At 43.8% G+C, this 25536-nt stretch overlaps 1 protein-coding gene across 25 annotated transcripts in view; it reads left to right on the top strand.

The window, feature by feature from the left end:
- brm (ATP-dependent helicase brm) overlaps positions 1-25536 on the top strand; it is a 134207-nt gene that overhangs the window by 22791 nt on the left and 85880 nt on the right. For all 25 annotated transcript variants that reach the window (XM_067125907.1, XM_067125894.1, XM_067125912.1 and 22 more), the window contains exons 4-7: positions 9557-9678; positions 10392-10530; positions 10923-11125; positions 11330-11627. In XM_067125907.1, coding sequence (XP_066982008.1) covers positions 9557-9678; positions 10392-10530; positions 10923-11125; positions 11330-11627 — 762 coding nt within the window. The remainder of the gene's footprint in view (positions 1-9556; positions 9679-10391; positions 10531-10922; positions 11126-11329; positions 11628-25536) is intronic.

The following is a 25536-nucleotide window of genomic DNA, read 5'->3' on the forward strand; positions in this document are numbered from 1 at the left end:
TTCATATAAGAGAAATATAAGGGTTAGTCACATTACAATAATTTGATCTGTGCCTGCTACAAGTTGAAAGGGGGCCAGTCCCAAAGGAAGCCATGTAACGCGAGCGAGGATAGGAGCCTACACCAGGACATTTTCTCTGAGGCCTATGGGAACTTTTAGCTGGGTTTTGGGATTGCGTGATAAAAACCAAAATACATGCACGCTTTACAAACACTGATCACAAAAACGACCAAAAAACACGGGCAAAAGCAAAAACAACTGGCTATGGAGAGGAAGGAGAGAGAGAAACGACCTCTCTCAATGATAGGAAGAAAACTAAGACATCATGGGGTTGAGATCAGGTTGCTGGTTGCTTTCCATCTCATCTCTGTGATGGATGCCAGATGCCACCAATGCCTTGCATAAACAATTCTTGTTTTCATTTTTACCAGTTTCCAGTTGGCACCAGAAGATTTATCCTAATGTTAAGACTGCAGGTTTGTTAGCTATCAAAAATACACTTGTTCAAATGCCGAACAAACCTTCGGTCTTAACATCAGGATGAATCTTATGGTGCCAGCTGGAAACCAGTTTAAAAACAATAAAGAATCGTAATAAAAATCGTATATGCAAGGAATATGTGGCATCATCTAGCATCTGATACACAGGTAAGGTAGAAGCGGGTCAGAGACCCAGCCGGAACCTCATAACGAATTCAGTCTGTCTTCAACCGCCTTGGAGAGCAGATGTTTGCTTTTGCTCTCCATTCCCCAAGCCAGTTTTTTACTTAAGCCTGTGATACCTTCCTACTGGTTGTGTTGTGATTTGGGTGCATGTGTGTGTTTTGTGGTGTTATGCTTTCCACTAATCAACCTAAGAAGCCCTGTGAGCGCCAGCACGTGTCCTGGCGTTTGAGGGTTTCCATGTTCCCGCTTCCTGGTTTCTTCTGAGATAGACCAGACCCCATTCTTCTTGCAGTAGGTGTCTTTCTGATTTTTGTAATATCACCAGTCCGTGCCCGGAATGTCATTCCTGGCCTGTTATGCAGTGGAAGAAGTTCTACAAGAAGAGGGAACACAAAAGGAAGTTGGAGCTTCAACCTTGGGAGGGATTTCCTCCTCCTCAAATGGACATTTGTGCTCCTCCTTCTTCTGCACCTATTTCATCAACTTCATCATCCACTGATGCCTTTTCTCCTTCCTTTTCTTCCATTGATTCGTCTTTGGAAGCCTTGGGAGTTGGTCAAGGTGGTTTTATGTATCATGCTGCCCCGTCTCTCTTGGGGTTGGAGGGTGATATTACCCCTTCGTGGAGAGAGGAGGCAGCGCTATCTTGTTCCTTTGTTTCAGATTCTGATGCACAAAAGATGTCATCTATTTGGGCCTCCTTAGGCCTACCTTGGGTACCCTCTCTGGATGGCCTGTTATCTCATTTCGTCTCTTCACGCTTACCAGTGTCGGCTCCCCTTGAAGTCCCCTACCTCCCAACTTCCACTACTTTGGTTCTCGTGTGAAGACACATAGTGGGACGCCTTCGATACTAACTATGCATAATCCTGGGTCGTCTTTACCTGCAGCAACTCCATCAGGCCTGGATCAGACTCCTGCTCCAGTGACATCACTCCCTGCATTCTCTCCCCACGAGAACAGTATCTGTGGTGTCATTGCCTCTGATTGCGCTCGTGATGGCACAACCAGCTGCTGCCGAGACATCATCTTTTGCAGTTGGCAATCCTTGGGAAGTTTTTGTACAGTCTGTGGTGGACAGACTGGACTCTGCATTTTGAGAGAGGTATGGCGGTCCTTCTGTCAAGAAAAGGCGTAGGCTTCCGTCTTCTTCTTCTTCGTCCTCTTCGTCATCATTGTCGTTCTTCATCTCCCCTACTTGTGCTCGAGTTAGACGTTGGAGGATTGAAGACTTTGTCGCTTTGCCGTCGGAGAAGCCAAGGACTGTTTCGTCAGCTTCTCATGGTCGTGTGTCTCCAATTCGTGTACGCGGATGTAGTTGCGTCTGCGTTCCTGTGGATGGTGTTCATCGCTCTACAACCCCTCAGAAGTTGGCTTCAGTCATTCATTCTTTTCCTCCTTGTTCGTGCAAGTTCGGCAGAAAGATGATAAGGCTCCGATTAAGAAGTCGAAAGTGGTGGACCCCCTTTTAGAAGTCCAATTGTTCTGAGGCCTACAAGACATTCTCGTTTGAGGATTAGGGTTTCCTCTCCTGATTGTGTCGTCTGTGGACATGTTCTTAGCGATGTCCGTGATGATGGGAACAGACATTTAGCTTACCATGGGCGTGCTTCTAGGACCTTCGTGGGTCTGATAGTGACCGTGGTTCACCGGCTCCCAAGAGACTGAAACGTTTCATGTCTCGTTCTCCTAGGAGGACCCACATATGTTTGTCTTCCCGAGTCCGTAGACGTGACTCGTCAAGAACTAGGTTTCATGCTTCGGTTTCTCGTTCTCCTGAAAGGGGTCAAGTATGTCGTTTGTCTTCGAGCGTCTGCGTACATGACTCTTCTGGTCCAAGAGCTGATGCACGACCGTGTTCCTAAGTTTGTGAACATGACTCGTCGATGGCAAGGGATAGCCTACGTCTGTCAAGTGATCAGGATCCTTCTCTTCCGTGTACCTCAGGACGTCAGCCTTCTTTTTATGAAGCAGAGGAGGGGGAGAGTCAAGAGTTTCTTGCTTCCTACAGGGAGGTTATTGATCTCATTTGTTAGTTGAACAATCTCTGTGAGAGGCCTGAGGCTCCTTCTTCACTGACTCATACAGGCAAAGAAGCTTTACTTGGACTGAAGAAGGATGTAGGAACTTTTGAGTTACCTTGTTCCAGGCATGCGACTTCAATCTTGAAGCATTTGAATTCTTTGGTTTCGGGATGGGATAATTCTCTGGGTTCCAAAGATCTTTCAAGCTTCTTTCCCTCCTCTGATTTGTCATAGGAAGTATTACTCAACAAGTCACGTACCTACTGTATGTACCTCTTGTTGAGTAGACAGCTCTGTCAGACTGTCTCATGGCTTAGATTTATGGTCTTCAGTGGTAGCTAGGATTTCTTCATCCCGTTCTGCAAGAGTTTCGTTTGAAAGTCTGTCGTTCATCAGGTTACTACAATCTAGTACTGAGGCCTTATCATACATAGACCATTTGAATGCTAATTTATGGACTTACATCCTACTGATGAGAAGGATGCAGCCCCCTCGAAAGTTGCTAAATCAGTGATGTGGACTCTTTGCTATCCTTGCGGAATGGAGATCTCCTAGGATCCTAGCTTCTCCTGCTTACGAAACAGCTGGAAGCTGCAATCGTCAGACGTCGGGCCAATGCTAATGTTCGCCTTGTCCAACAGGCAGTGGCTAAGTCTTCATCTCAGTCTCACCCTTCCGCTCCAAGACAGAATAGGCATTCTCCTCCCAGGACGTCTTCAAGACCTGCGGCTTCAACTAAGGTTTCCCAGCCGACTCCAGCACCAAGGAAGCAGCTGCAACAACGTCCCTTTCAATCTCGCCCTTTGAAACCTGAGAGTGAGGTTAGTGGCAAAGACGGGAGGGTGTCGATAGATGGGCGCCACTCCCCACCTGTTGCCACTGGTGGGGAGATGCCCGGCGAGCCACTGGGCTATGTAGCAGATGCAGGAAATGGAACCATGGGTAGTAGATGTCCTTCTGGTAGGATATCTACTTCCTTTCGACTTCCCTCCTCCTCTCTCCGATCGACCTCTCCTACACCTGACTTGCATCCAAGGCTTTCCGAAGCACTTAGCTCTCCAGGAGGAAATGAGGAAGATGATGGACAAAGGGGCAGTGGAAAAGATAGTTCATCCTTTTCTGGGGTTCTACAGTCAAGTTTTCCTGGTATCAAAAGCCACTGGCATTTGGAGACCAGTGATAGATCTCTCAGCTCTGAACCTTTTCGTCAGGAAGATGAAGTTCAGAATGGAGACACCCCTGGGCAGTCTTAACAGCCGTAGGGACAATGACTTCATATTGACTGTAGACTTGAAGGACGCCTACTTTCAGATTCCTATCCACCCTTTGTCCAGGAAGTTCCCCCGCTTCAGTCTTGGGGAGCAAGTGTTCCAGTTCAAGGTCCTTTGTTTCGGACTGACAACAGCTCCACAAGTGTTCACAGGAGTCTTTACCCTAGTGTCGACATGGGCTCTTGCTCAGGGGATTTGCCTGTTGAGATATCTCGACGATTGGTTGGTCTTAGCAAGTTCCCGGGAAAGGCTGGTTCGGGACAGACCGTCTTATCCAGTTTTATCACAACCTAGGTATTGTGATAAATCTTCTTCCCAGCCAGAGGATTCTGTACCTGGGAATGGTAATAGAGACAGCCTTGTCGAGAGTTTTCCCATTGTACCAGAGGGTAGAGAGATTCAGGGCAGTAGCTCGCTCCTTCCTTTTGAAGGAGGAGCAACCAGCTCACCATTGGCAAGTAGTTCTGGGCCTCTTGACTTCTTTGGAGAAGCTCGTCCCTCACGGGCATCTTCATATTCGATCCCTGCAGTGGAGACTAAAAGGGTTTTGGTCCCCAGCAGGAGACTCCCTTTATCTCCAGGTCCCTCTGTCGGCAGAGGTGAGAAGTGACCTCGTGTGGTGGTTGGACGACCAGAACCTGATGGTGGGAGTTGCTCTTCATTTGCCCCCTCTGGATCTTCTCCTGTTCTCGGACGCATCCTCCTAAGGTTGGGGTGCCTATCTGGAAGAGCTCCTGGCTTTTTGGGGGTGTGGAGCTCTCAGGACTAGCAGCTCCACATCAGCGTGTTGGAGTTGAAAGCTGCCTTCCTGGGTCTTCAGGAGTTTTGAGAGAAGGTAGTAAGTCCGTCGTTCTGATGTTGGACAACACTATGGTGGTAGTGTTTGTGAACAATGGTGGGGGGGTGGCTGGTGTCACACCATCTTTACTCACTGATGGTTGAATTGCACCAGTGTGCGATTGACAACTCGGTGGAGCTCATGGCCAGGTACATTCTTGGGCAAAAGGAATGTAGTGGCTAACAAGCTAGTCATCAGGAACAAGTTCTAGGTACAGAGTGGTCTGAGCATCAGGATGTAGTGGACAGGCTGTTTCGTCTGTGGGGAAGACCCATGTTAGACCTCTTCACTACAAGGTTCAACAGAAAGCTAGAGGTCTAGTGTTCGGTGGTCCTGGATCCATTCGCTCTGGTGGAGGACACCCTTCAACATCCTTGGAACAACCTGGAAGTTTACACCTTCCCTCCATTCTGCCTGATCCATCATGTCCTGAACAGAGTGATGCATTCCAAGATTCTCAGGATGACCTAGTAGCTCCTTGGTGGCCTCAAACAGAGTGGTTCCCAGTCCTTCTGTCTCTGCTCTCAGCAATGCCGAGAGAGATTCCCCCTTAGCACACTCTTCTCTGCCAACCTCTTGTAGAGAGGTACCACCAATTGGTAGGGTCCCTGTCTCTTCATGGCTGGAGGTTATCCAGTATCTCTTATGAGTGAGAGGTTTTTCTTGCAGAGCAGCAACTCAGATGTCTGGCTACCTCAGGAGATCTTCGTCAGCCATGTATCAGGAAATGGGCCATCTACTGTGACTGTTGTTGTCGATGAGGTTTCTCACTACTCGGAACTTCTGTTCAACAGATAGCGAACTTCCTAATCTATCTTAGAACAGAGAAAGTCCTTCCTGTTTCTGCTGTCAAGGGTTACAGGGCTTCTTTAGGATTAGTTCTCTGTCATCTGAAAGATGTGGACATCTCTTCATCTTGGGAAATATCTGTGTTGTTCAAGAGCTTTGAGCAGTCTTGTTCTCCTAGGGAACTCAAGCCTCCTATATGGAACCTAACTCTGGTGCTGGGTAGTCTTACTCGAGCTCCATTTGAGCCACTGCGTCAGTCGTCAGACAGGGATCTGACTTTGAAAACAGTTTTTCTCCTGGTCTTGGCTTCCTTGAAGAGAGTTGGTAAGCTCCATGGTCTAGTTTATGGTGTTAAACACACCAGGGGTTGGGAGTCTGTGGCTTTTGAATTTGTCCCAGAATTCGTGGCTAAGTCTCAAAATCCTCGGTTCACGGTGATAGATTTGCCTCGTTTTCCATTCCTTCCCTTAGGGATTTTGTTGACAATGATCCTCAGGAGTTACTGCTTTGCCTCGTCAGAGCACTGCATTGCTATCTGAAAAGGACTTGTCACCCAAGACTAGGTGCCGTATACTTTTTGTTAGCACAGGCCAAGCCAAGAAAAAGTGTCCAAGAATACCATTTCGTTTTGGCTGCTTGAGGTAATTAGGCAAGCCTATGCCTCACCGTGAAGTTTTGTCTCCAATACCATGCATGCTAAGGCACATGACATCAGAGGAATAAGTTCCTCTCTGATATTTTAGAAGAACTTGTCCGTTCATAGGATTTTGAATGTTGGTTCTTGGCTCCGTCAGACCACTTTCACTTCCATCTGCTTGAAGGACATTGCCCACAGGTCCTTGGACACTTTTTCCTTGAGCCCGATGGTGGCTGCTCAGCAAGTTGTGTAGCCCATCCAGTGCCCCTGGCAGGACTGTTTGTATCTTGCCAAAGATGGTAGTGTGGAAGAGAGAATAAGTGAGATGATTGGTCTCTTTTCTTTCCCTTTTTCATTTCTTCTCTACCTACAGACAGTTTTGAAGAATAAGGCACATCATACATTGCAACTGGCTTGATACAGGTGAGTGTTGCAGCGATACTGTTACAGCATTTTTATGTTCCATACAACATAAAAATTTGCTTCTCAGTAGCCTTTACTTCTCTCTCTGGCAGGGGGAGTGAGAATTGGTGACAAACCTGTTACGTGTGACTTCCATATATTATGCAGTGAATCTAATATGCTGCATTGTATTTTAACCCAGTGGACTGGGTGTGTTAGATACCCACTTATATAACAACTCGGAGGCTTAGGTCCTCTTCCTTGGAATCCTAATATCCAGGAAGAGTGATCAGGTTTGCCAAACCTCCTGTAAGTTCAGGATTCTCATACCTCCCTCCAAGTGTGAGTCTATCCTAATGTTAAGACCGAATGTTTGTTCCACCTATGAACAAATGACAAATTTTTAATTAATTTGTATTTTTCATAGCTAACAAACCTGAGGCCTTAACATAGACTGCCCACCTTTAGCCACCCCCTCTTATGTCTTATACTGGGTTGGAAGAAAGCCTGAATGTGTCACGAGGTTCCAGCTGGGTCTCTGACCTGCTTCCACCTCATCTGTGTGTATATCAGATGCCAGATGCCACAGATTCCTTGCATATACAATTTTTGTTTTAAGCCAGTTTCCAGCTGGTGCCAGATTTATCCTAATGCTAAGACCTCAGGTTTGTTAGCTATGAAAAATACAAATTGATTAAAAATTTGTCATATTAATTTAAATTTGTCATTTTTCATACTTCCTATTTCTGTAGGTTTAGACTGTCAGGATTTTCCAGAGAAGTGTTTTTTTTTTTCTGTCTTCTTGCCCTCTCTTCCTTCTTGGACTGCTGAAAAATTGGTTACTGACTGACGGTATTCTCGAGTTTATCCTTTGGTATTTCTCTGGAGCTTTCTTTTCTACTGTAGTAGAAATGCTGATCTTTGACCCCGTATAGGGATGGAGAAGCTTTAAGTTGGTCATAAGAGTTCATGATTGATGGTCAGTAATTTTCTTCTGATGCTCAGTGTGGCTCCCTCCCTGACAACTGGGCCTTCCAGCACTCTGATGTGGTTGAGGCCGTTCCTCCTTTATCATTGGAGATTCTGAGATGTTGGCAAAGATCTTGGCATTGAGATGGCTGTCGCATGATTGGGAAAAGGAAAGGGTAGGATTATGTGAAGCGAATACTGTTTCTGCTGTTAGGGCATCCTTTTTCTTTCAAGAAGGAACCTAAACCTACAAAATTAATTTGTGATTAGTTTGGAACAGGTCAACCCACGAATGAAAATTTTTAGTACAGTACTCATGAAGTGCAGGCATAGTTACAGCTCTTTTCACCTCTGTCTTGTGCTTCTGTGCCCATCAAAAATGCATGCGTACTAATCTTTTGCTTTACTGATAACCTCGGTGCCTCTCTCCAGCTATGGAACTCCTGGAAAGTGGCTTTTCTTGGCTTTTTCATTTACCTAAATTGCCCTGCCTTATTGTGATTCTCTTGAGCATCTCTCGTTTATGCCAACCATTCCTTTAGGGGAATTAATACCTGTCCTTTAAATTGTGTCTGGATCCACTGAGGAAGAAGGGAAGATACCTTCCTATATGAGATGCCCCTAATATTACCTGTGTGGTTGCTTAATTTATAGCAGTTGGATGATCTTTCAAAGTTCCTTCTGTTCTATATTTTCTTGGAGGACTGAAATCAGAACCACTAGAACATTTTCTTGCTTCTTCCATGTCACTGCCATCAGTTGCAGTGTTTACCACTTTCTCAGGAGTGCCAGTCAACTAGAAATGGAGCCTAGTACTTCTCTTCTAACCCTGCATCCTGAATCTATCTCTCAGGTTCCTTGAGTGAGAGAAGAACCTAGTTTTTTGCTTGTGTTTAGTTCACAAGGTTCGGAGTTGCAACCCCTGTTAAAGTAGAACTCCTTTTAGGTTTAAGGAAAGGTCCAACCTTGCTGACTTCCTTCCTTCCTTCTCTACAAAGAGGACACATGTAGGACCATGCCTGTAATTGTAGTTCTCCCAATAGTGATAGGAAGAGTACGCATCCTGCTTAAGGTTCATGGGCATGCTTATTTGAGCAAGTGGTGGATGCGATACCCGTCTTTTCTTTTTCTCCTTTGCATTCCAGACTTTACAACCATAACTGTGTTCTCACTGGTTGGGCAGATGCAGGAAAGGTACATGACCAGGCACCTATTTGAGGGCTCAGGTCTGATGATTTAGACTTTGTTCTCACTTTATCAAGATGAAGGCTTTTATTGCTGTAGAAATAAATCACATACTGTATTAAAGATAATTTAACATTTTTCTTTGAGCGACAATTTTTTATTAATCAAGTAGGTATACAAACCTGATTTTTTTTTTTTTTAACATTATCCCACCTCCAACCTTCCCTGCATTTGTCCCTGTAGTTGAGGGAACAATTAGTTGGGTTACCACCGGTGAGTGGGTGGTACCCTACCACTTGTCTGTCTGCCACCTATAGCTGTCTAGTTATGAAGCTTCAACAACCATACCAACTGTTGCCAAAGATATATTCATATAAAAGTCTTCAAGTTTGTATGGTTAGGAATAATGGAAATGATTGTACCTTAAATGCTCAGTTTTAAGAAGGTATATTCATAGACCGAATAATTTAATTCATATGCAAACTGTAAGAAAAGTTGTAGAATTCTTGGGAAAGATTGATATGGTTTGAACATGTGAGGGTAAGGAATTCTTAGTCAGAAAGAAAGGTGATATGAAAGGAACAGGTCGAGGACCAGTGGGAAAATGGAAAATCATGGCATAAGGATGTAGATAAACACCTAGACTTAACAGGAATTGAGATGAAGTGCACTAGATAGAAGACGCTTTCTATCTAACCAAGTGAAATGGAACTTTGACCTAAAAGCATTAATGATGATTAGAATCATGGGGAAAATAAATTTGTTTAATATTTCAGGTACCGCAGGCAGCACCTGGAGCTCCAGTCACTGCCCCAGGGGGAAAAATCAGTCGTGTAACTCCCATTCAAAAACCTAGTGGAATTGATCCTTTGATACTCTTGCAAGAAAGAGAAAACAGGTAATTCAAAATATCAACAATGGCTTCACATGTTTTCATGCTTGGTTGCTGTCAGTTTACAACTTATGTTTGATATTTGTATCATGAGAGTAATCTTAACAAAATGTCAAACATTTGCACCTCAGTGGGCTGTAACTTACTGGATTTTGTTACTTAGCAGACTTGTCAGAGTCCAGTAAATATAAAAATATTTCTTGCTTGACGGAATAATCCACTAAGTACTACCCTTGAGTTATTGGACAGCAGAAGGAAGATGTCAAAGAGGATGACCTTTTGTTCTTAGTGGAATAATATGCCAAGAATACTATAGTCACTGGTTAGTGAAACGAACCTTGTAGGTCCTTTGTTTACAGGATTAGTGACCTATTATGCCCCACTGTTTGCACACTTGATTTGTTCATTCAGTGTCTCCACTTTGCAAAGACCCAGAGCAAGTAGTTTGTTGATTTGTGCTAATTTTTTTTTATTGACCTTGTTACACTACTGTACTGTACTTATTTTATGTAAGAGATGGCAGTTAATGTAAAAAAAATTTTTTTTATATATCAAGAGGTATCTTTTTTCTTATGCTGTTGTAAAAAATATCAGTGGGTTGGGAATTTGGTGTGACTCCGTTAAAGTTTATGACAGTAGCTATTTAAAATAGGGTTATTGTGTTAATTTTCTTTAATATATTGCTCTGGTTAAATTGCATATTAATTTACATTCTGCAGATTGGCCGTTCGTATTGCTCATCGCATAGATGAATTGAGTGGTCTCCCAGCTACAATGGCTGAAGATTTGAAAATGAAAGCCCAGATTGAGCTTAGAGCTTTACGACTTTTAAATTTCCAGCGTCAGTTACGTGCTGAGGTATATTGAGTTTTTCAAAGTTTTGTATATTGTTATTTATTGTGAGTAATTGTAATTACGTGAATTACTCAGAGAAAATGTATTTGGTTAACAAAGGTAACTTCTGAAAACTGTTTGGTAGGGCTCATGAAAAAGCTACCTATGTACCATAGGTTGTGAGGACTTCATAATGGTGTATGTTTTAATTTTGAAAAAAACAGTATATCAGACATTGAATACACAGGCATAATAGTAGAATGCTCGCATGTTTTTTTTTTTTATAAATTTATTTAAAGAAGCACTCATTTCCTCTGCTCTCTTGAAGTGGTACTTTTTATTTTAAAGAATGGAATGTAAAATCTCTAAAATTATTATACAGGGAGCATTATGTTTATCAGTTTACTACTTTGAAGGTTGTTGGTTGCAATAGAAAGGACACTACATTAGAAACTGCCATCAATATCAAGGCATACAAGAGAACCAAGAGGCAAGGGTTGAGAGAAGCACGTATTACAGAAAAATTGGAGAAGCAACAGAAACTTGAAGCTGAGAGGAAGAAACGGCAGAAACACCAGGAATACCTCAATGCTGTGTTACAGCATGGCAGAGAACTCAAGTATGTATTATTTGTTTGAGATTTTTTTGTTTTAAGTGACTATTTAAATGCTTTGAGGTTTTGTATTTACCTGTAATAATATTGTGTCTTTTTAAAGCATATTTTTCTATTTAATTGCTGTAGTGAGCAGTTTATTGAAATTTTTAAAGACATATGAAGTGGTTTCTCTTTTGAGATTGGTCTCATAGTAACTGATGATTTCAGGGACTTCCATCGTCAGAATACTCAGAAGATTATAAAGCTAAACAAGGCATTGCTAATGCACCACATGAATGCAGAGAGAGAGAAGCAGAAGGAGCAGGAGCGTATAGAGAAAGAACGTTTGCGTCGTCTCATGCTGGAGGATGAAGAAGGTTATCGTAAGCTCATCGATGAAAAGAAAGACAAACGATTAGCATATCTCCTCACGCAGACTGATGAGTTCATTGCAAACCTCACGGAGATGGTGAAGGCACACAAAGAAGACCAGCGACTTAAAAGCAAAGAAGAGAGAAAGAAGCAGGTAGGTGTTTTATCTTTTGTAACCGCCTTGACAAATTTTAGGTATAGTTATGGGCTATCAGAGTTTTGTATTTTTCGTGATTGGCGTCTCCATGTGAGCTGAGAAATTTTAGTCATGATGGTCTGGTTAAATGAAATGATATACTGTAATATGTTAGCCACAGTTAGAATAAGTCTGAGTTCATAATGATAGTCAAGAAAAGAATAAGAAATGTTTAAAATTCCATCTCCTACTCCAATGTTAGGCACAAGAATTCTCCCAAAGTTGGTAGAAGTTTGTAATCTCATCTAGGGAGGCAATTTGTTTATGATAGTGTTGGAAGGTACTGTATATATCTCTTTAGTATGATCCTGTGGTTTGAAGGCCAGCCTTGAATACCTGCATCTTTGGTTGCAGGTTGGGATATATTTGAGGCCAGTAACCATGAAAACTATTAAAAAAAATTCAGAGGTTATTTGGCTTGATTGAATTGGTAAACATTAGTTTTTTACACCTAGGGACAATTGAAGAAGTGAGATGCAAAAACAGACTGTATAAGTAGTGATACATATTATACATCATATTTGTACAGATTACTCTCTGTAGGGGAGTGCCATCAGAGCACCTGTAGGCATTGCTTAAGGTTCTGTGCTGCGTCCCTTCAGCCCCTAGCTGCAACCCCTTTCATTCTTTTTACTGTACCTCCATTCATATTCTCTTTCTTCCATCTTACTTCCCCCTCCCACTCCTAACAATTGTTTCATAGTGCAACTGTGAGGTTTTCCTCCTGGTACATCTTTCAAACCTTTTTACAGTCAACTTCCATTTCAGCACTGAATGACCTCATGGCTCCCAATGCTTGGCATTTGGCCTAAATTGTGTATTCTATCTATCTTCTATTCTACAGGACTACTCACTACTAGAATTTTACATACCATTCATACAGAGTAAACCATTGCTATGGTACATGTCACATGCTTTTTATATACAGTACAAGATTAACCCTTAAGGAACGGCATAATTTATCGATGCGCAGCACCCCAGACCGGGGAAACTTTGAGGTCGGCAAAATAAAAAAAAAATCACATCAGTGGAAAGAGAATGACACGTACATTCACACTGTATAAATAAAAAAATTATAAAAAATTTTCCCTACCTTCCATGAGAAGTTGAAAATGACTATTTACAATCCCTTGTGGGGCCTCATTTACAAGACAATCGTAAATTTTACCAACTTATATATGTTTTTTCTAATAAATAAATTCATTGTATTTTGTAAAATTATTATTACTGCTCACACAATATCAAAACAGATTAGAAATAAAAGCAGTAACAAATTTTTTGCATATTTGTTGCAAAATATTCACGTAAATTTACGAGAAGGAAGATTCAGTAACTTTTTTTTTTACTTTTGCATGCTTTTTCTAATATTTCTTTGCAATTTTCTTTGTAAAATTACATTTACAACCGACATACTATCATAAAAGACAAAAACAAAAAACAACAGCAACCCCTTTGTATATTCACAAGCAAATTTAAAAAAGACTACTGTGAGAGAGAGAGAGATGCAGTACTTTCCCCCTTGAAGTCACAAGCATTACTGATACTGACCTGGCTCTCACGTTTGTATAAAAGTTGCCATTGGTGAATTTATAGTTTATAGAAGTATTGGCACCTTTGTTTCGAATCATTATTACCATAACAGTGGTGCGTAATTCTGCTTCACACTTAAGCTCAATCCGTCCACCTCCCCAAACCTGTTTTACTTCACATTGAAACTCAATCCGTCCACTAAGGGTTAACCATCGCTATTCATGCAGTCTGAAGATTTTAGATTACCAGTGATTACAAGGAATTGTGGTATGATGTGGCAGAATTCAAACCCACAAACAAAACAACACTCACCCTGATCTTCGGTTGCTGGAGATGGGTAAAGGTCCACGGTCGCCAATCACAGCACACAAAACCACAAAACAAAATTGCAAACAAACCCTCCACCAACAACGAACGAAAAAAAAGAGACACATGCACCATCAATATCGGTACCGGTATCCAAAACAAAAAAAAACAGACGAACTCCCCGTTCACTTTCAAGGTTGGACCTCAACTGCCCAAGACTTCCCCAAAACCGAAAAAAAAACTCCCTCGACATTTGCACAGACAGACAGCACCGTAAACAAACTCAAACTAAAGACCCTCATCCCTCTTCCAACAACACTCATTAACAAACACTCATTAACGACAATTACTCTTCTCTCTCTCTCTCTCTCTCTCTCTCTCTCTCTCTCTCTCTCTCTCTCTCTCTCTCTCTCTCTCTCTCTCTCTCTCTCTCTCTCTCTCTCTCTCTCTCAAAACGTTGGGAAATGCTAAATACAAACAAATTTATTCATCCCTCTATAATTCTCCCCCCTTTTAGCATTTCCCAACCAACACCTTTCACACTGCATTCAAATCGCCTTACGTAACACCCATGGATGCTCACTAGCAGGTCCTTTAGAACACGTCATGCGGGCACGCAATCATTCTCTCAGACTCGCTCTCTCTTCCAGCAACATTCAGATTTACATTTTCTCCTCCATTCTCTCTCAGATTCACGCTATCTTCTTCACTATTACCACTCAATTTCATCCACAATCTCATCTATACCCTCTAACTCGTTCCCAAATACCTCCCCCAATTCCTCAACTAACCCATCCCATTCGCTCATTGACCTTTCCAATTCTTGCAACGATTCATTCATGCTTTCAATCACTCGTCTATCACTGCTACGCTCTCTTACTCTTACACTTTCGCTCACCTCCAACTGTTCACTTACCCCTACACGTTCAGTCAACTCAGTTATATCAAACCCGCATATGCTATACATTCTATTCATACCATCCCATTCATCCGTATTACACGCTTTATCACTCATTTTCACTTTGGCACTCACACCCCTATCACACAACTTACGACCATTCAGTTTACTTACGTTCTTCCCTTTCTTACGTTTCCTACCATACTCTATCAAAACAAACTGCTGATCCTCATGCAACAACCCCTCACGTACATGCATCACACGCACCGCTTGCATCCTGGAGGATCCACCCAGTTGAACCCCCTTCACACTCAGTTTCCCGAATTCGCTGTCACAGTCACCCTCTTTCGTCTACATACACTTAATACATGCCCTTCCATTCCACATTCGACACACTTCGCTCTTGGTTCTGAACACATTCTCGCATAATGCCCATTCTTACCACAGTTGCCACATATTACATTCACTGGTACCCCTACAACCATTAGCAATATGACCCACCTGTCCGCACCTGTAGCATTTAACCCCTATCTTTCGTACACTCCCTTACCAAATGTCCCGATTGCCCACACCCAAACACACTCCTAAAGCCCACCTACACTCATTCTTTGTATGTCCTTCCTTTCCACATCTAAAACACTTCGCCGACTTCCACTCACCGACCTTCCCCTTTGTACACTACTATCCCTAACCCGTCCAACCCGTTGTTCCCTTACAAACCCACCATTCATCCTCACTGGCACCTCCACATTACTTGCTCTTACACTCCTATCTATTACACTATCGGCCATTCTCATTGGGCCCCTCAACACTGCTTCCCTAAAGCTTCCAAACTCTGGCACTCTCTCATCTACCCCAGCCCTTACACTTACACTTCTGCTCTTTTTATAACCCTGTCAAGCTCACAATCTTCTACAATTTCCAAAATTTCTCCCAAGTCAACCTTTCATTCGTCCATCTTTTCTTCTCCTTCCGCTTCAAGTTCACAAATTCTCTAACTCCATCTGGCACTGTCCCTAACAACTTCCGTTACTAACTCCTTACATTCATCTATCCCATCATCCCAAACTTCTTCCTTGCCAACGTTTCCAGCCTACAAGCATACAGCGACAAGGTTTCCCCAGCTTTCATTCTTGCCTCATCAAATTCATTCTTCCTCTTATACTTAACACTCGCTTTCATACGCCTCGCTTGCTCAACTAGTCTAGCTTTCACCTTGTCATACTCAACATCTCCCACACTCATAATAACCCTATACATATCAAGCAAAACCCAGTCAAATATTCTCCTAATTCTTGTGCCCACACTCTCTTACTTTCTCCATACTTATCCTGACAAAACCTTTCATACTCCCTAAAGAAATCATGCACATCCCTACTTCCATACTCATTATACCTTTCACATCGGGGTACCTCCCTCACATACATAGCCTTTCTCACTTCTTTCTCACTTTCACTCTCACTTTCGCTACTTTCACTCTGTCCTTTCATACCCTCTTCTTCCGAATACAAAGAGTCCACTTCCGCACTTACATTCATCTTACTCATTACACTCTTCTTCCCCTCTTTTTTATCCACTTTTATCCACTCACCTCCATCCACCTCACTATCACTACTGCCTTCACCCCTCCCTTCTTTCCTGCCTTTCCCACTTCCTTACCCTTCTTACCAGTTTCCTTTCCTTTCCCTTCTTCCCTTTCTCTTCCCCTGACTTATCCTTACTTTCCCTCTGTTCCTTCCCTTGTTTTTCATTCCCCTTTTCCTTACCCTGCCTCTCATTCCCTCGTTTCTTACTTCCTATTCCCATATCACTTTCATCACTCACGCTTCCATTCACTTCTTCCTCCTTTTCTTTCTCTCTTGCCCCTTCACACGTTCCAGAGAACCTGCCTCCAACAGCCCCTTCTCCAAAAACACCCTTGAACATACCTTTCACCATTTCTTCCACACCTTTCATCATTCCTCCAACTTTTTATCCACCCTCTCTTCCATTCTCTCTTCTGACTCTTTCATCTCCCCTTTCATTTCTTCTTTTGCACTTCTTAGCATTCCCCCCATCTCCTCCAACTGACTCCTCAATCTCTCATTCTCACCCCTCAACCACGTATTCTCCTCTCTCAACCTCACCAGTTCCTCTTCCATCCTTCTCTTCAGTCACACTACCAGCCACCAATCTCAATTGCAGCTGCAATACCACCTGCCCCACGTTGGGCGCCAAATATTATGTGGCGGAATTCAAACCCACAAACAAAACAACACTCACCCTGATCTTCGGTTGCTGGAGATGGGTAAAGGTCCACGGTCGCCAATCACAGCACACAAAACTACAAAACAAAATTGCAAACAAACCCTCCACCAACAACGAACGAAAAAAAAGAGACACATGCACCATCAATATCGGTACCGGTATCCAAAACAAAAAAAACCAGACGAACTCCCCGTTCACTTTCAAGGTTGGACCTCAACTGCCCAAGACTTCCCCAAAACTGAAAAAAAAAACTCCCTCGACATTTGCACAGACAGACAGCACCGTAAACAAACTCGAACTAAAGACCCTCATCCCTCTTCCAACAACCGAAACACTCATTAACGACAATTCAAAATGTTGGGAAATGCTAAATACAAACAAATTTATTCATCCCTCTATAATGAGAGATGGATATGGTAACTTAGTCTAAGAGTATGAGGATATCTCTTTTGAGCCACCTGAGACAGGTTTTTCCATTAACGATTTTTTTTCTTATTTAAAATACGTTTTCATGTAAGTAATTTACCAAGTAATTGCATAGCTAACGTTTCTATTTGCTCGGCAGTTTTTTAAAAATTCGCGGTAATGTTTCTACTGTTTCGTGTAGGTGACAAGCCCGCCCACCATCGGAGCACACGAGAAACAACCTGGCAGATAAACTCACTTAATTTCTGCCTGCTCTGGTGCGCGAATCGGCGTCGTTTGCAGCAGCTTTTTTTATGGGTTACTCAGTTGTCTTTGCTGATTTTGGTGAAGTACAATTACTTTGTTTTGGTAGCCAGCAAGCTTTTGGTAGTTTATTAGCTTTTTTTGGATTAGTTCCCTAGTTATTGCAGAATTACGTCAGGCTCTAGCTCTTCTAGTTTTCGCTATTGCAGCGAAGGGTGTAAAACTAGGTTAACAGAATCTTATGATCCTCATTCCATCTGCCGTAAATGTAAGGAGCAAGAATGTAGCAGGGAGAAAACTTGTAAAGAATGTTCTTCATGGGATGAGAAACAATGGAAAGTGCTTAAATCCCACTTATATAAATTAGAGGGATAGGAAGAGGAAAGTGGCTTCTAGAGCTGAGAGATGTTCATCTAGCCTAGAAAATACTCCTAAACCAAGTTTAGAAGCTAGTCCTGCTCTTCCTTCTACTCCTATTCTCACTTTTTCTCCTATTACTGTACTGGCCCCCCTACTATTCATCCACCTACTCCTGTGCCTGGCTCCCTTGCCTGCGACCCTAATACCACTGCCAGTCTCGAATCTTAGGTTCGATGAGAGGATTAACCTTGTAGTGATTACAGTGGCAGAATTGGGAGAGTGATGAGTGGCAGTGTAATGCAAATAGAGGAAGTGGCTATCTGTCCCGTCAGTTCTAGATGAAGGTCCCTGTCCCGCCTCTGACCCTGGGAGAAGACATACCGGAAGTCCAAGTGAGGCCAGTGGTGTTTGCCATGGTAGTTGCCCCCTCAGCTGTGCCTGTTGCACGATCCCAGATGTCGGCAGACAGCCATTGGAAAGGTGTCGCTTTGAAGGTGCATCAGTTGTCTTCTAGTTCCAACGATTCTGGTGCAGGCAGGAGGCACTGCAAACGATACCTAGATTCTTCATGACCACTTAAACACCCTTCAGATGATGTTGGTCAACGTTCAGATCCACTTCCCGTTAAGCGGTAGAAGAAGGTTAGTACCAGCCCACAGCCTTTTTGTAGTTACTCTGTACACCCTTCTGTCCCTGTCCCTTTCCAGCATCCACTTTGGTTATATGGGATAGTCCATAGGTCTTCCCACCTGAGCACCCTCACCTGGCTCCCAAGCTCCCAGCGTCCACTCATAGGTGCCCAGCGTCAGCGACCAAGCATCTGGCTGGTCTTCCTGAGCACCTGGCACCTGTTCCCAACCATCTGGCACCACTTACCGAGTGCCTGGAGCCAACTCTTCAGTACCTGACACCTGCCTCTGAGCGCCAAGCACTCGCTCCCAGGTGTGTTTCGCCTCTTCAGTCTGCTCAGATACCACAGTCTCTGTTGCCTTCACCTTAAGATCAAGCGAGCCCTCATCGGCTCCTTTTAAGCAACAGTTAGCTGAAATCATGAGTTTGTTGAAGAAAGCTCCCTCAGCGCCCAAGACTTCTCATGATGCTATCATGTCCCTGGTCTCCTCAGAAGAGGAAGAGGTTGATCAAGAACCTGCTCCTCCTCCTTCCTATACAGCTCTCCTACAGTATCTTTTGGCGAATTGTCCCACCTTTTTTGCCCCAGCTGCCCCAATCTCACCTGCCTTGATTTTTGATGAGAAATCAACTGGATGACAGGACTAGGCTCCCCAAGATGGTACCGTCTTCGTCCTCCAAGAAGTCTCTCTAGGAGATGGGAGATTGGCTTTCAGACGTCACCGGGAAGCTCCTTTTTTTGGGAGTCGCTGCCTCCACCCAAGGGAACTTCTCTGGCCTCATCAACTCTTCTTGAAGTTCTGCTTTCCCATCGGGGAAGATAATGTTTTCTTTGGTGGAATTAGACCACCTTGTCAAGGATTTATTCAAGGTTTTTGGCATTCTTAGCTTTCTTGGGAGACATCACTTCGGACGGGCTGAGAGTCCTGTCCTGTGCAGACAAGGCCATTAGAGATGACGCTCTAGAGCTTTCTGCTCTATTTACCTTGGAAGTGCTAAAGAAGAGAAAGCTCTGGTCCCCCTTTACTACTAAGGGAGTCACACAGACAAAGAAATCGGCCCTGTTATTTTCGCCTCTGGACCAGCCTTTACACCCACAACGGCCTCTCAACCTCCAACAGCAGCCCTTTCTTGGGGGTAGACACAGATCTCAGTTTAGGACCCGTTCCAATGTCCGATTCATGGCCAGGTCCATTAAGAAGGGCTCAGCCAAGACAGTGCCCAAAAAGTGAGAAGGAAGTCTTTCATGCACGGTAAGAGTCAGACTCCTAGAGTTTTGGGAAAAGAGGCTGATCAGAGGAGCAGAGCCATGGATCATGAAGGTTCTGAAGGGGGCTGCACCATCCTGTTCCTGAAGACCTCCCATTTGTCACTTCTCCCATCACATTGTCTGTTTACTGGAGAGGCTCAGAGAGACATTTGGCCCTTTTGAAGGAAGTTTCATCCCTCATCCAAAAGAGGGCATAGAGGAAGTTGAGAACATCAACGCAGAGGGCTTTTACAAGCGTCTCTTTGTGGTTCTGAAAACATCAGGGGCCTGGAGACCTGTCCTCGATGTAAGTGCCCTCAATCATTTTGTCCGGAAGACAAAATTCAAGATGGAGAGGAACCATTCAGTCCTTTCATCCATTCACCAGGGCAACTGGATGGATGATAACATTAGATATGCAGGATGCATACTTCACATTCTGATCCATCCAGACTCCAGGAAGTATCTGATGTCTATCTTTCAGGACAAAGTATATCAGTTTCTGGCCCTTCGCTTCGGCCTTTTGACGGCCCCTCAAATGTTCACTTGAGTCCTCGCTCCTCTCTCAAAATGGCTCCACTTAATAGGAATCAACGTCAGTCTGTATCTGGACAACTTGCTACTTTAATTCCCATCAAAGGAAAAGTGCATGAAAGATTTACACAAGATTCTTCTTACCAAAGAGCTGGGCCTTTTTACCAATCTCCAGAAGTCTCGATTGACCCCATCACAAGAGATCCCCTATTTGGGGATGACTCTCAACTCTGACTTTTCGGGCTTTTCCATCTCCCAAGAGAATTTCCACCTGCCTTCAGATGGTCCACAGTGTTCTAGCCCTTTCGTCTTGCTTGACAAAACAGTGGATAAGCCTACTGGGAACTCTGGCATCCATAGAGATGTTTGTCAAACTAGGCAGACTGCACATGAGAATTCTCCAATTCTTTCTAAAGGCCAACTGGAACAGGAAAACACAGCCGGACACTTACGTGTTTCCAGTCACCCTGGAGATCATATCAGACCTGTAATGGTGGCTCTCTGAAGAAAGATTGTTAAAAGGGAAGTCCCTTCAACCTCTGAACCCCGACCAAGACTTTTATTCAGACACCTTGGATATAGGCTGGGGAGCCCTACTGGGGAATCAGGAAGTATCCGGTACTTGGACCCCAGAGCAACAAGCCTCCATATAAATGTCAGAGAACTGAAAGCGGTTCATCTAGGCCTTCAGTGTTTCTCGACCATGGTCCGCAACAAGATAGTGTTAGTGCATGCGAACAATACCACGGCCTTAGCTTATGTCTGGAAACAAGGCGGCCAGCATTCCTTTTCTCTCTGCCAGGCAGCAAGAGATCCACTCCTGCGGGCAGATCAAAATCAAGTGACTATGGTCACCTGGTTTATCCAGGGAAAAATTTAATGTTTTGGCGGACGAGCTGAGCCATTGGAAGCAGGTCCTTCCTACCAAATGGACCTTGGATCCCCTGGTCTGTCTGGATCTTTGGAAAGTGTGGGGCAAGCTAACAGTAGACCTGTTTGCCACCTGCATGAAACATCTCCCTTCCTCTCTTTTGCTCTCCAGCCCCAGATCCTCTTGCATGGGCAACAGACGCCATGCTGCAAGACTGGTCCAGTCTGGGTGTGTACACTTTTCCACCCTTCAGCATGATGAGGTGATGAACAAATTTCAAGCTCATCACAATGTGAGTATGACCCTGAAGGAGTGGTTCCTGGACCTTCTTTGACAATTGGTAGGTTTTCAAGGCTCCTTCCCCAAAATCCATCTTGACTCAAACAACCCCGCTTCAGAAGACACCACCAAGGATTGTCTGCTCTTGCCCCTGACAGGCTTCAGACTGTCTGCAACCTTGTCAGAGCAAAAGGCTTTTCAAGAGAAGTTGCAGAGACTATTGCATGATGCAGGCGAAGATCTTCTAGCCTCGTCTACCAGGCCAAGTGGGCAGTTTTCTATCGATGGTGCCTCAACCACCATGTCTCTTATTCTGAGACATCTGTAATGCAGATTGCTGATTTCCTCCTATATCTGAGGAATTCAGGAATTTGTCGTCTTCCACTACTAAGGGGTATCGAGTTATGCTTAGCTGAATTTTTAAACATAGAGGCCTGGATCTTTCGTCAAACTCAAATATTAATGACCTGACCAAGTCCTTTGATACGTCAAAACAGAGGAAGGACAACCTGGTCTCTGGGAACCTGGATGTACTGTAGTCTTGAAGTGGCTGACGGTCCTATTTTTGAACCCCTTCGTTCCACTTTCTTAGGGACCTCGCTCGCAAGACACACTTCCTCTTTGCCTCAGCTGCTGTTAAACACATTAGTGAAATTCAAGCAATTGATAAAAGGTTTTTCCCAAGGAGGTGCAGTTTGCTCCATTACCCTAGGTGTTTTTTTGGCCAAGAACAAGGACCCGTCCAAGCCCTGGCCTCATTCTTTTACCATTAAGAATTTAATGGACATCCTTGGCTCTGAGGAAGAAGAGAGAGTACTTTGTCTAGTCGGAGCTCTAAGGTACTATCTGAGTAGGACAGAAAAGATCAGAGGTCCACCCAGCAACCTCTGGTGTTCAGTTAAGAACCCTTCTTGTCCTCTGCCTAAGAACGACTTGTTGCTCTTCCTGAGGGAGACCTACTGGAAGTGCAGGTCTGTTTTCACATCTCACTATTTGAAGGAGGTGGAAACAATGTTTGATACAGGTAGTCCCCGGTTTACGATGGGGGTTCCGTTTTTCCGAAAAACCGAAAATCGTCCTAAAAATCGTAGAAAATCATAAAAATCCTAAGAAAACCTTACTTTTAATGCTTTTGGGTGTATTGAAAACAATGTAAACTGCATTTTTATTGAGTTTTTCATAAAAAAAACCTCCAAATTTTGATTATTCTGCCGTTTTGGAACCATATTTCTTCCATCGGCTCGTTACGATAAGATAACCCCGGAACATGTGTCAGTAACCGGGAAATAATTTATGATTAATATATTTGAAAAAGCCTCTTAACCAGACCCGTAAAACCTGGGGACTGCCTGTAATTGCAATACCTTGGGGCTGTTATCAGTGGCTGGCATGGTAAAGATGCACTTTTTTCTCCTGCTATCCTTTTGCGTGGTGTAGGGTTTTCAAGTTTTTTTGGGAAAACCTGGAACCACCAGTCTTAGTGGATGGGTTGTGGTGTTTTTAAAGTAGGTGACAGTTTTTGGTTTTAAATTTGGTGCTGCGCCAATGGCAAGGGTGCTTTTGTATGCTTTGCTAGTCAAGCCTTTCTGCTGCAAAGCTCCCACTTAAAAAAACCCAGTGCTCAGCTGCCACGCAAACTACAGGTAAGATGAGCACCTGCACAATTATTTTGATATAAGTAACTTATCCAGTAATTACTTCACTAAGAGTTTGTACTTGAACGGCAGCTTAAATTTTGAAATTCACGGTAGCTAATCTTTTGTTTTGTGTAGGTGACAAGATACTGCCCACTTTTGGGGTGAAAGAGAGGAACAACTAAGCCAATAGATCAATTTGTTTCTGCCGCTTGTATCATCCACACACTATGTTGACTAAGCAGCTCAGTTTTGACAGTTGTTGTTTCTTCCCATCTGGTGAAATTCTTTGTATGGTAGCCTTTCAGCATTGTTTTTCTTGATTGGATTTTTGTTACTAACTGTGACTTTTTAGTTAGTTATTATGAGACACTTTTTCTAGCATAAAAATGAAAGTTACCTCATACCTTGTGCACAAATTGCAGAACCATTGATTTGGCATTATTGCAAGGATTGGGACCGGAAGACCTTGACTTCTCATTTAAATAAATTAGAGAGAAAACAAGAGAAGGCAGCTGCTAAAACTTTAGCTTCAGATAACTCTTAATCTAATGATGTAGTTATTCCTGCTGTATCTCCTCCTATTGTTCCTGTTTCCCTGTATCAGTACATACTCCTAGACCACCTACTCCACTTCCGAGCCCGATCGCCGCCAGCATGGAAAATAAATTTGAACAGAGAATTAATATGGTGGTAGGTATAGTGGTCCAGTTAGCGCATTGATGCGTGTCGTTATGGATAAGTTCAATAAGAAGGAGGAGGTGGCTGTTTGTCCTGCTGATTCTCCTTCGGTCACTGCCATACTCACCTGAACCGGGGAGGAGGCATACCGTTAGCCCAAGGGAGGTCAGTGGGGTCTGCCCACGAGCAGTTGCCCCCTCAGACCAGCTTGTTACATCCAAGGTTGCGTCAAGAGACAGCCGCTGGAAAGGCGCCTCGGATGTGCATCAGCTCGTCTAGTTCAGGAGATTCTTCGCTGTACCGTAGGCGACAGTGGTGCTGTCTCGATGAGTCACGTCCCTTGAAAAGGTGTTCTTCTTTCAAGGATCTAGCTCCTCGACTTCCAAGCAAAAGGTTGAGGGAGCCTCCTCTTAGTCCTCAACCCTTTTACAGTAAGCGCGACTACCCTGAACGCTTCTCTTCTGGACACCAGGAACAAGTATTTAGTCACTCCTCTTCGCCTAAGAAGCTTCTTCTTTCTTACTCCAAGCGCCCAGCTTCTAGTGTACAACACTTCTAACCTCCCAGATTCTGCTGAGCATCATATGCTTGATGAGCATTTTTCGTACGACGAGCGCCCAGTAGCGGCGTAGCGCCGTATATTACTTGAACACCTACCTTCGAATAAAAGCCCTGATGTACCCGCTTACTCTAGAGCTCCGACACGTTGCAGTGTATCTTCTCTTCCACCTACTGCTGCTGCCTCATGGGAACCAACCAGTATTTTGATGTCTGCTTCTAAGCTTCAAGCGCCAGTTTTGTCCAGTTTGGCGACGAATTGTTAGTCTGCCTCAAGTTTGGATCCAGCTTTAGCTCCTCTTCAATGCAAGTTGGATAACATTCTGCAACTTCTTCATGGACCATCCACTGCTAAGGCACCTCCATCGGATGCTCCCTTGTCACCGGTTTCATCTGAAGAAGAGGATTTCGATCAAAATTCTCCAACGACGCCTTACGTGTCACTTCTGAAGTTTTTACTCCAGAATTTCTCAGAATTCTTCTCACCTGCAACTCCTTGGTCCCGGCTTCGTCTTTCATGATGAGTAGTCAGCCTTCGGACACTGCTGGACTACCCAAGTTGGTTCTCATCCTCATCCAAGAAGGCCCTTAGTGAAGTGGAGAACTGGCTTTCCGAGAAGAGGAAGCAGGAGAAGGCCTGCTTTAGTGTCCCTCCTTCTCATCTGTCTAGGTCTTGCTACTTATCTTATGCTACTGGGGAAGCTCTTTCCCTGGAAGTGGCTGCCTCCTCCCAGGGGGACTTTTCTCGTCTCATTGATGCAGTCTGTAGATGCGTGCTACAATCAACGAAGGTATTCTTTTCGGCCCAAGAGGTGGACCACCTCCTGAAAAGTCTTTTTAAGACTTTTGACGTTTTAAGTTTCATGGACTGGTGTTTAGGCACTCTCGCCAAGAAAGTTCAAGAGCCATTGCTTCCACCTGATTACTCTTTGGAATTTCTGGGTTTTCTCTCCTGCACTGACAAAGCAGTCAGCGACAGTTTGCAGGAGATTGCTTCACTACACACAATGGGTGTGCTCAAGAAGAGGGAACTTTGGGTTTCCTTTATGTCTAAAGGTGTTACTTCATCTCAGAAGTCAGCGCTTTTATTTTTTCTGCTGAACAAGCATCATCTTTTCACACAGACAACTGTTAGTGAGATTGTTAGCCTGCGTAAGAAGTCTACCCAGGATCTTCTGGCACAGTTGACAAAGTGAGAGAGAGATTGGTCTGCAGTACCCACCAGGACTTCCTCTCCTCTGCTATCTAGGCCCTTTCTGGGGGTTAGACAGCGATCTCAATCTAGGCCCATAGGATCAGTTAGGTTCACACCCTGAGCCATCAAGAAGTCATCAAATAAACCTTCAACCTGCAAATGAGACCTCAGTCCTTTGTTCCTCAGTGGATGCGAGGCTCCTTCTCTTCTGGGAGAGATGGAGTTC

Source organism: Macrobrachium rosenbergii, chromosome 23 (genome assembly GCF_040412425.1).
Source record: "Macrobrachium rosenbergii isolate ZJJX-2024 chromosome 23, ASM4041242v1, whole genome shotgun sequence".
Taxonomy (NCBI): Eukaryota; Metazoa; Arthropoda; class Malacostraca; order Decapoda; family Palaemonidae; genus Macrobrachium; species Macrobrachium rosenbergii.